Below are 12391 nucleotides of genomic sequence, written 5' to 3'. Positions count from 1 at the left end.
TGGGAGCTTAGTTGGCAGTCTTCTTCGCATCCTTACCTGCTGTGTGCTGAACGGTAGCCCTTCCTGAACAAACACTACTGAAGACGGGGATGGAGTGTGATTTAGCTGCTCCTTCAGTTTGACATGCGTTTGCTGGATGGTCGCAGACTCCTGCATTGTGCTATTTTCCAAAGGTTGAGCTGTGTGGATGGTATAGATGTACTCGGGTGACTGTGGTAGAGAGCAGGTAATCGCTTGTTCTGTTCCAACCACGAAAGACGTGATATCTGAGCCTACAGGAGTAAGTGGCTCCAGCTGGCTAGCCTGACTTGTGGAAGATGGGTTGCTGCTGTTGGAGTTAGGTAAGATGTGCTGGCCTCTGTTAGACTGAGATGATGGACACTGATGCTCAACAGGCTCCACCTTTACCATCTCCAATTTAGGGGAAGAATGCAACTCATCTACTATTTGAAAGACAGCCTCTAGGTTTACTTCTGTCTTTTTGTTTTCATCAGTAGCACTGCAAGGCCAATTAGAAGGCAGAAATTCAACTGGATAGGAAGATTGCATTGGAGGATTCTGGGAAAAGAGAAAATAGTACTGTTCGGATAGAAAATCAAGTATACAATTAAGGAGGAAAGTAGTAACATTTAAGTTCGTGAATGCTTAATACAGTAAACTTGAGCTCACTACCAAACCCTGAAAGTAGGGCTAGCAATGTAGCTCAGTGGGTAGAGCAATGCCTAGCATACTCAGGCCTAGGTTCAGTTACCAGCATAGAGAAGAAACAAAGAAAACCTGAAGGCTAATTTGCTTTTCAGCAGTGATAGCTTCAAATGTGTTATGAATAACATTTGCTTAATATATATTATATATCAAACATGCAAGTTTAGTCCTGGAATGGACTGCTAGTTCTCAGGATAAAAAAAAAATACAAAAATGCTATAGTACCTAAATACCTATCTGCTGACAAAATGTCTGTACAGTACAACCCTCCATGAAGGCCGACAAAACGTCCCTTTCATTTCTCATGCACCATTTTAAGGAGTAAGGGTATTTTAAACACAGAATAAATCCTTCTACACATTTAGGGGGAGGCACTAATACTCACTTACAAATAACCTGGGTAAAAATGGATGGAATGTCAAACGTCCTTTGGTTCCTGAGATTGTTTTAAAAATAAAGCAAATAAATAAATAAAATAAAAAAATAAAAATAAAGCAATAGACTAAAAGAGTTGTGGCTTTTAGATTTATATCAAGATATATTCTCACCGGGCAATGGTGGCACACGCCTTTAATCCCAGCACTCGGGAGGCAGAGGCAGGCGGATCTCTGTGAGTTCAAGGCCAGCCTGGGCTACCAAGTGAGTTCCAGGAAAGGCGCAAAGCTACACAGTGAAACCCTGTCTCGAAAAACCAAAAAAAAAAAAAAAAAAAAAAAGATATATTCTCTTAACAGAGTGTGATGGGGGTACACTTCGAATCCCGGCATTTGGGAAACACAGACAGGAGATCACCACAAGTTTGAGGCCAGCCTGATCTACACAGTAAGCTTCAGGACATCCAGGGCTACACAGATAGACCCTGTTTCAAAATTTTTTTTTAAAGGTATGTCCTTATAAATAGTGCTTTAGGGCTGGAGAGATGGCTCAGAGGTTAAGAGCACTGGCTGCTCCTCCAGAGGTCCTGAGTTCAATTCCCAGCAACCACATGGTGGCTCACAACCATCTGTAATGAGATCTGGTGCCCTCTTCTAGCCTTCAGGCATACATGCAGGCAAAACAGTGTATACATAATAAATAAAGCTTTAAAAAAATAGTAAATAAATAAGTAGTGCTTTGACATTCAATGGATGCCATATTATTTCAGATTATAAACAGAAATGCAGAAGAGCTATAATTAAATAAAATATGTAAGAGTTTATATTGTTGAACATACTACAAGGATTGTGTTGATGTTTAAAGTAAATAATGTAAACTCAAGTAGTGTAAGCATCAAGTTATCATAGTCAATATCATCATTTGAGTTCTTAAATACGCTAAGTGCTTTACACACTTAGCCAAACACACGCTAAGTGCTTTACAGACATTACTTCATTTAATTCTCAGAAGCCCTATGAAATGTGATGCTCTTCATTCATTTTTATTAATTTATTTTTGAGAGAGGGACTTACGCAGGCATCTAAGGCTGGCCTCAAACTTCCTAAAGAATTGAGGATGGCCTTGAACTTCTGACTTCCTACTTCCACCTGTACTCACCTGTGACTCACACCCTGTTTATAAGGTCCTATCAAACCTAGGGATTCATGCTCCCAGGCAAGCACTCTGCCAACTAAGCTACACAGCCCAGTGATTTCCATTTCAAAATAATAAAATCATTTAAATATTTATTTATTATTGTGGTGGGTGGTGGGTGGTGGGTGTGCCACAGCATGCATGTGAAAATCAGAGGGCAGCCTGTGCTTCTGGTCTCTCTTTCCACCTTCACATGGGCTCTGGGCCTCAAATCCAGGTCATCAGGCTTGCACTGAACTGTCCTACCGGTCCTACCTTATCATGTTTGGTTGTTTGCTTGCTTGTTTGCTTAGTTTTTTGTTTTGAGACAGGATCTCGATACATAGCCCAGGCTAGCCTGGAACTCACTATGTAGCCCAGGCTGTTCTTAACTTGAAGCCTCCTGCCTCTATGCTTCTGGGTGTTGAAATTACAGGAACATGGAACCATGCCTAGCTAAAAACTGATGTTGAAATAGCTGACAGAGCCAGGGTCCAAGCTTAGATTTGCCTGACTTCTGCTATTAACCATGGCAAGAAACTGATCTTTTTTCCTCCAGAATTTATTTATGTCTGTGTGTGTGTGTGTGTGTGTGTGTGTGTGTGCTCGTGTGTGCGTTCTAGTGCATGTGGAGGTTGAAAGACAACTTGTAGGAGTCTGTTATTATCTCTTTCCCCCAGGAGGGCCCTGGGGATAGAACTCACATAGTCTAACTTGGTGGCAAGCACCGTTACCTGCTGAGACATCTTGCTGGCCAGTCCCAGACTGACTTCTCATGCATACCCTCACTGGTGCCAACAATGCCACCAAATTTATCACATAGATTTTTTGTTTTGTTTTGTTTTGTTTTTACTTTTCTATGCAGGGTTTCTCTGTGTAACAGTCCTGGCTGTCCTGGAACTCACTCTATAGACCAGGCTGGCCTTGAACTCACAGAGATCCTCTGCCTCCCAAGTGCTGGGATTAAAGACATATGCCACTACATCTGGTACTTACTATATTGAAAAAAAATCAATAGAATCTTAAATTGCTTTGTGTTTTTCTACTTTTTAATCTTATGCATACCTATTTCCATTTTCCTAAGATTAACATGTATTGTTACTGTGTACAGTTAAGAAATGTTTATAAAAATGTTCAAATAATACATTTAAAATTTCAACAAGACAAATACCATCAGTATATTTCTAGCATTCTCTAGAGAAAAGAGTACATTTACAAACAAGAGCATCTAGTTATGGATTAAGTACACCCCTCTAAAGAAGATGGGCTTAAGGCACAATGTCTGATGATACTGGCCATAAAAAATGGCCAACTAGGGGGCTGGAGAGAGGGTTCAGTGGTTAAGAGCACTGGCTGCTCTTTCAGAAGTCTTGAGTTCATTTCCCAGCAACCACATGGTGGCTCACAACCACTTATAATGGGATCTGATGCCCTCTTCTGGCATAAAATTGTACATGCAGATAGAGCACTCATACATAAAGTAAATAAATAAATCTTTTTTTAAAAAATGGCCAACTAAAGGCCGGGCGGTGGTGGCACAAACCTTTAAACCCAGCACTCAGGAGGCAGAGGCAGGCAGATCTCTGTGAGTTCGAGGCCAGTCTGTTCTACAGAGCGAGATCCAGGACAGCCAGGGCTACACAGAGAAACACAAACAAACAAAATAGCCAACTTAAGCCAAATGTGCTGACACCTGTAATCCCAGCATGCAGGAGGATGAGTGATTCTCATGAATTCAAAGCTAGCCTGGGCTACATACAGTTCCAGGACAGCATAGGCTATATAGATGAAAACCTTATCTTAAAAAGAAAGAAAGAAAGGAAGAAAGGAAGAAAAAAAGAAAGAAAGAAAGAAAGGAAGGAAGGAAGGAAGAAAGGAAGAGAAAGAAAGAAGACAAAGTTAGCTAATTCACCTTTATCAGACTCTATATTCTTCAAAAAATAGCCTGATTATCTACTTCCCATGTTTTCTATAAAGAATAAAAATAAAATGTCTTTTGGTATACCGTAGTGCCACTAACAAAATATTCTCTTGGGCTGGTGGTTGTGTTTGCCTAACATGTGAAGTCCTGGTTCAATCCCCAGCACTGCACCACACACACACACACACACACACACACGTGCGTGTGTGCACGTGCACAAAAATTCTCTTAGAAGCAAACCTATCTTAGCTAGATCATTATCTGGGCAAACACACAATTCCACTTTAAGAATTATAGCACAAAATGCATAGCATAAATCTGTTCTTATTCTAAAAAACATCAATATAAACCATTTATATCAAAGCAGCTGTTTCCTAAGAAATACTGACAAGACATTTGAAGTATGGTGTTCATAACATGCATGCTAAGGCTGAAGGGGCCAGCGATTCAATTTCTCATTTTGGATACCCTGGGTTTCTCTGGTATTCCTCTTATTCTGAAAGAGCCTAGAACGGCACAATACAAGGTAGTTGTCAGCAGTGATGCGAGCATTGCATTTTTCTGCTGCAGTTTCATGGCCACTAACCACAAGACTACCCAATAAATGGAATGAAGTGTGACTACGGAAAGTTTTAAATATGCATTTTTTCCCCAGTACTGAGGACTAAACCCAGGCCCCTGTGCATGACAAGCAAGTGCACTACTACTGGTCTAAATTCCTAACCCAGTAATTTAAAGTTAAAAGGTCACATGTGAGCTGGGCTTGGTAGTATACACATCTGTGGTCCAACATTAAGGTGGAGACATAAGGATCATGAATTTAAGACCAGCTTTGTTTATATAGCAAGACCCTGTCTCAAAAAAAGGAAAGCCCAGAAACAAAAAGGCTACATGAAGCTAATGGTGCCTACACTGGACCATGCTAGCCAAGAATAACACTCAGGCATCATTCACATCAACACTCTGCCCACAAACCCAGCCTATTTCTGGCTTCTACTTGGAAAATCTGTCAAATTAATAGTATTGCCAAGCACAGTGTGTGCAAGGATCTTACCTGGAAGTAGTTACAGTGTGCAAGGATCTTACCTGGAAGTAGTTACAGTGTGCAAGCATCTTACCTGGAAGTAGTTACAGTGTGCGTAGGAAGAGGCGGTAGGGGTGACACAGCTACTCAGGGCGTCCATGTGAGTGGAAGGAGAACAGCACTGTAGCACAGCTGGAACAGATTCAAATACAAACGAACGAGCCATCAGCCAAAGAAAACAGAGCATGCAAAGAACTTCATGTTACACACACACACACACACACACACACACACACACACACACACACACACACGGGTGCTGCTGATTGCTTTAAAAACATGGTTATATAATAAATTGAAATGTTTTATCTATTGGTTTTTGAGACAAGATCTTGATGTATCTCCCTGGCTGACCGTGACCTCCCGGGATCCTCTTAGCTCTCTTCCTCTTGAGCTGGGCTTATAAATGTATGTACCTATACCTGGCTGTAATAAAATTGTAAAAGTTTCTATCAATTTTTGTAATTTCTTTTTTGTTGTTGTTTTGAGACAGGGTCTCATGCAGCCCAGGCTGGCCAAAAACTCACTCTGTAGCTGAAGATGACCATGAACTCATGACCCTCCTGCCTCCACCTCTCAAGTGCTGGATTACAGGTGTGAGCTACCTTACCTAGTTTATGCAAGCCCAGGGAATCAAGCCTAGGACTCTATGTACAGGAGGCAGGCATCTACTAACCACACCCCATCCCCAGCCACTAAGTAATTCTTTAGTGCTTAAGCATGCTGTTACTTTTCTAACCAAACGTTTGTTATTACTGAAAGTAATTTCATTTCACTAAAGCCAGCAAACTATTATTTGTAGTTCCTAAATAATTGCTTCATCATTTTAACAACTATTTGGAGAGGGAAGTGCTTTCAAAGTAAAATAAATAAATATATTCTCTAATCTACCCATAAATGATGTGTTTAATAGAGAAACATGCAAAACATATTTTTTGCCATTTAGACAAGCAATTAGGAATGAGGATCCTGGATTCAGCCTGCCTGGTTCTGTAGCCTGGCTCCATGATTAGGTATTTTATAAATCTGAACATGGTTAATCACTTCCGGTCTCAGTGTTTGCATTCTATTAAAACACGGACACAGCAGACCCTGCTAGCATGGTGTTTCAAGGACCAACATAACAAACTAGCATACACAGAACACTCACACTAGTAATGACAGCAATCAGTAAATGTCAGCAGCCAATATTTTAATACAAAATGTGTAGTACTAGGTCACAAACTCAAAACTCTATTTTGCAAACCTTTTCTTTATGGTTAAGACATGAACAGGTCAAACTCTTTGCACTGGAACAGGTAACTTAAAGGTGTCCAGTCAGTTTACTAGACTGAGCTCTTTTCTAGAGAGTCTCTCCAGAATGAATGAGAATCAGTTACATCATCACACCTTTGGGGCAAACAGCTGATGATATGTTCTGAGTGCCTACCATGCTTCAGACATTACAATGGTGGATGCTTCATATGCATTTTTATCATACCAATCAGACTAACATTACTTTAAAAAGTAACTAAAACTCAGAGATAGTAAGAAATTTGCCAACAGTAACAAGGCTGGATGTTCCAGCATGAACTCATTTTCTCCTATACTTGAGAGAATAAAGATGCTTGGAAATAAAGTGCATCCATAAATAGCTAACTATGGAGGACCTGCAGGAGGGTCAAAACGGAAGAAAGGACTTCTCCTTCCATTTATTACTAAGGAAAACCTAGCCCCCTAGTGGCAGAAAAGACCTAGTCAAGAGCTGCAGGTTATTGTTTCCAAATTGTACTGAAAAGCAATGCTTCATTATAAATAAACCAATGCAAAGATTACATTTATTTTTCTAATATTTCAGTAGTATGACTCTACTGTCTAAATATTTTGAATGTTAAAATGCTCTCTAAAATAAATTTGTTGGAGAAATAAAAGTACAATATAGCTCAGAGAATGTCATTATACTAGAGAGTTGACAGCTGATTTTTGTGTGTAAGAACGCAGCAAACCATGAAGTGCTATTCGTGTGTCCAGTAAGAGATGAGGAACAACAGGAAGGAGAGCCTGTGAAGCTGCCCTCTCCAAAGACTCCTGCTTACCAGGCAGCCCACTCTGCACAGTCAACTAATAGAACAGAACAGACTGTGGTATTGGCAAGTATGTGGAATAGGAATAGCTAGGTGCCAAAATCCAAGTTTGTGCTTAGTTTTTGAAAAATTAATGTACTGTGCATCATGAAAGCAGCAACATGTTGTTATTTTCTGCTCTTTTGGAGGCCCACCACCCAGCTCCCAAATAAATCACACATGGAGGCTTATTATTATTTATAAATGCCCCGCCTGGCCTTAGCTTGGCTTATTTCTAGCTAGCTTTCCTTAACTTTAAATTATCCAGTTTATCTTTTGCCTCTGAGCTTTTATCCTTTTCTGTTCCTGTATACCTTTGTTCCTTACTCCATGACTTGCTGTGTAGCTAGGTGGCTGACCCCTGGAGTCCTCCTCCTTCTCTGGTTACTTCTCTCTTCCTTCCATCCAGATTTCTCCTTCTATTTATCTTCTCTGCCTGCCAGCCCCACCTCTCCCTCTCCTGACCAGCTATTGGCCGTTCAGTTCTTTATTAGACCATCACAGTAACACAGCTTCATAGAGTTAAACAAATGCAACATAAACAAAGGTAACACACCTTAAAATACTCTCCCCAACAATATCATTATGAAACCAAATTATCCCTGTGTCCTAAGACACACTCTTTTTTTTTTTTTTTTTTGGTTTTTCAAGACAGGGTTTCTCTGTGTAGCTTTGCGCCTTTCCTGGAGCTCACTTGGTAGCCCAGGCTGGCCTCGAACTCACAGAGATCCACCTGGCTCTGCCTCCCGAGTGCTGGGATTAAAGGCGTGCGCCACCAACGCCCGGCAAGACACACTCTTCTGTAGAAAGATCTTGCTTTGTCTTTCTCAAGGCAGTGCTCACTTAAGACATCCAGCTTCCCGTATAAGAAAAAGTGTAGTCTGGGGGATGGTGGCACACACTTTTAATCCTAGCACTCAAGAGGCAGAGACAGGGGGATCTCAGTGAGTTTGAGGCCAGTTTGGTCTACAAAGTGAGTTACAGGACAGCCAAGACTACGAAGAAAAACCCTGTCTCAGGGGGGGAAAAAAACAAAAACAAAAAGAAAAGAAAAAATGTAAATAACAAACTAGAATTCACTTCACATGCAAACATAAGAGTAGAAGGCATTTTACAATTTCTCAGTAATAAACATTCAGATTATGAAAACCTTTGCCCTCATTGTAGGTGAGGCAAAGACATTTGCACTTTATCCTATGGAAATATCTTTTTTGTTTTGTTTTCTTTTTCGAGACAGGGTTTCTCTGTGTAACAGCCCTGGCTGTCCTAGATCTCACTTTGTAGACCAGGCTGGGCTCCAACTCACAGAGATCCACCTGCCTCTGCCTCTGGAATGCTGGGACTAAAGGTGTGCACCACCACCGCCCAGCTCTATGGAAATAATTTAAACATATATTATTTCAGATTTGAATCTACTCCAGGGCAGCACAGTGTTAATAGTGAGAGAATGTCCAGTCATATAAATGCTCAGAAGAAACACTAGATTTAATAATACACTCAGTTTCAAGATTAAGTTACTATAGCAACTAAAGCTCTAATATCTCATTCCTGGTGAAGAAAAACCCCCCTGGGAATACAGACCTTCATAATCTTTCAACTTTACAATGGTGTAAAGGTGATAATGCATTCAGTATAAACCACACTGACCTTATCTGTTCCACAGCTCATCACTCCTGAGATCATGGGGCAGCAACAGTGAGCCCCAGCTCCCAACATCTGGTACCCTAGAATGCCCTACTACTAAACTCTGAAAGTTCTGAATGTTAGCTGAATCAAATATATTTTAGTATACCTCCAACTTACGATGGGTTACAGAACATACTGGCATAGCCTGATCCTAAGTGGACCTGCATCTGTATACCCAAAATAAATGAAAGTTAGGAATATGAATTTTTTGCTTTTGTTTTGTTTGTTTTCTGAGACAGGGTTTCTCTGTGAAACAGCCCTGGCTGTCCTGGAACTCAGAGATCCTCCTGCCTCTGCCTCCTGAGTGCTGGGATTAAAGGCGTGCGCCACCACTGCCTACCCTGAAAAAATATTTTTAAGTTGGGCATAGTACTGCAAAGCTGAGCTTTCGACGCTCAGGAATCTTGAGAGGTAGGACTTGCAGTCTGAAGCTACCCTGGGATACACAGCATTATCCTGTCTCAAAAGACACTCTATGCCCATGTTCAGAGTAGCAATAGTCTACAAAAGTGGAAGCAACCTAGAACCCTTCAACAGACACATGAATAAATACTGATACCTGTATGTATAATAATTCATCATCTTTAGAAAGGGAAAATTTGACACATACTACAAAGTGGATGAACCTTTAAGATACGATGAGGCTGGTCAGTGGTGGCGTATGCCTTTAATCCCAGAATTTGGGAGGCAAAGGTAGGCAGATCTAGTTCAAGGCCAGCCTGGTCTATAAATCAAGTTCCAGGACAGGACAGCCAGGGCTGTTACACAGAGAAACCCTGTCTTGGAAAAACAGACAAACAAACAAAACCAATAAGAGCCTTTAATCCCAGCACTTGGGAGGCAGACGCGACAGACCTCTGTGAGTTCCAGGCCAACCAGAGCCACAACATGAGAAACTATTTCAAATAATAATGATGGTAATGATGATTATAAGCAACTCTTTTGCCCAAGGACCAATTCAAATACAATTTTAAATAATGAAAAATATTTTAAATAAAAAATATTCAATACTTTATGTATCTTGTATTTCAAGGTTTTATTTTAATTACGTATACATCCTCATGTGGGTTTTTATATATGAGTGCAGGTGCCCATGGAGGCCAATAGAGAGCGCTGGGTACCCTGGAGCTGGAGTTTCAGGCATTTATAGACTGACTCTGAGCCATCTCTCCAGGCCCCACAGTATATATTTATACAAATTATTTAACTCTTACATGCTGGTGGCTGTGTCAAAGGAGCAGCAGGTGGCAACTGAAGTTCAAGGTGTCAGCCCACCAGGGGGCAACCCCCTGATGGGTGAGTCTTGGATAAGCAAGGCTCCAAGACCACAGACTCCAGAATGTCTTTTGTTTCTGCTGTGCCTTTACACGTTTGCTGCTGCCATCTTTCTCTGGTATCTGACATGGTGTGAATGGGTGTGGGAAGATCCCCACGGCCTGTGATGTGGTGTGTCTGTCTCATAGGAACATCCTGTTCTACTGGGCACTTTTTTTTTTTTTTTTTTGGTTTTTCCAGACAGGGTTTCTCTGTGTAGCTTTGCACCTTTCCTAGATCTTGCTCTGTAGCCCAGGCTGGCCTCGAACTCACAGAGATCCACCTGGCTCTGCCTCCTGAGTACTGGGATTAAAGGTGTGCACCACCACCGCCAGCTACCTTTGGATTATTATAAAGATGATTTCTTCCTAAGTGTACTGTCTAAATGATAATAATAATGTTAGTTTAAATAGAGTTTTGATGATTAAAAAATATAAACAAAGATGTCACATAGCTAGAACACATGAGTTTCTATTGAGGAGCCGTATAGACTGTGGCTTAGGTTAATGAATAAGAAAAACAGTTGAGGTCCAGTTAGCTCAGCTAGTTTAAATTCTTTTAACCTTAATGTTGGGAGATGTGTTCATGAGTTTTGGAGTGCATCACAGTTGAAACAAAGCTTTGAAAATAACTTAAAAGTTAGACTAAAATGTTTTTGTCAAATAGCTTTGAGGTGAAAAACCCAAGATAATCTAAAGTTTTAGAAAGCACATAGTTGAATGCAGAACTCTTTAATAAGAACAAAGCGGCCCAATTATTACTAGCTGATGCACTTTTCCTGCTAGGATTGGTTGATGACCAAATGTGATGATTAATTCCTTGTACCCATTTTTGCCCTCAATCTCCTGGTATAAAAAAAACTATTCATCAGTGGGTATGCATGCCAAAGATTTAAAGTAGAGCTGACTCATTCTTTTTCATATATAAAAGTTTAGGTTTGTGATTCCTTTAAGATTCCTTATAAGATTACCTTTCAAGATAAGTAATAAAGTGATTGGTCCTTTCTTTGTAACTGCAAAGTGCAGCCTGCCAGTTAAAGACCTGACTGAGAAGAATACCTTGCTTGTCCACACAGTTAATCTATAACAAGTTGCTTGGGTATGAATGTTATGTGGGTTCTTGGGATAATTTGTTTTTCACCTGTAATACATAAAATGTTTGATCAGGTAAGGGACATGGAAAACATGCTGTTTTTTACTTTCTGTTTTGTATTCATTGTAATCATTCACTGGAAAATGTAACCACATTGAGAACGTAACCACATTGTAATTTTTATATTGCCTGAAAGATTTTGCTGGGGTATATAAGTTGTAAGAAAAAGAATAAAGAATAAAGATAGAGTTAAAGTGGGCTAGAAGGAAAACACCAAGAATGAGTTAGAAGGAAAACACCAAGAATGAGAAAAGGAAATCACCAGGAAAATAAAGAATAGAGAATACAAAAGAAGAATAGAGAAAAGGTCTGAGGAAAGCATCAAGAGAGTGTGTGAGTATTTTTCCCTAACCCCCTCAGGTAGAAAAGTCCAGGACACACCGACTCCATAGCTTCCCTGAGACCCGTGCTGCTGGGGGCTTGCCCCAGGCAGAGACTTACAGTGTTAGTTACTAGCCTTATTTAAAAGACGAATTTTGAAAATATTTAGTGTGTGTGTGTGTGTGTGTGTGTGTGTGTGTGTGTGTGTGTGTGTAGAAGTCAGAGGTTGATGTCAAATATCTTCCTCAATCTCTTCCTCAGCTTTTGATGGACTGTCTCCCTGAAGCTGGAGCTCACTGCTTCAGCTAAACTGCCTAGCCACCAAGCCCTAGGCATCCTCCTGTCTCTGCTTCTAGTACAAGGACTACAGGCATACAGCACTGGACATTTTAGTGAGTGCTGGGTGTACTAACTCAGGTCCTCATGATTGCATAGCAAGCACTGTACTGACTGAACCATCTCCCCAGCTCTGTGTGTGTGTGTGTGTTTGCTTTTTGAGACAAGTCTCATGTAGCCCAGCCTGGCCTTCAATTCCAGAACCAACTGCCTCTACATCTC

At 40.6% G+C, this 12391-nt stretch overlaps 1 protein-coding gene across 1 annotated transcript in view; it reads right to left on the bottom strand.

The window, feature by feature from the left end:
• Hsf5 (heat shock transcription factor 5) overlaps positions 1–12391 on the bottom strand; it is a 42555-nt gene that overhangs the window by 17372 nt on the left and 12792 nt on the right. The window contains 2 exon segments of the mRNA XM_028878243.2: positions 37–558; positions 5293–5390. Of these exon segments, the coding sequence (XP_028734076.1) occupies positions 37–558; positions 5293–5390 (620 nt within the window).

Source organism: Peromyscus leucopus, chromosome 8b (assembly GCF_004664715.2).
Source record: "Peromyscus leucopus breed LL Stock chromosome 8b, UCI_PerLeu_2.1, whole genome shotgun sequence".
Taxonomy (NCBI): Eukaryota; Metazoa; Chordata; class Mammalia; order Rodentia; family Cricetidae; genus Peromyscus; species Peromyscus leucopus.
The sequence above is the reverse complement of the archived record's forward strand: the minus strand, read 5'-3'. Positions and strand labels throughout refer to the sequence as shown.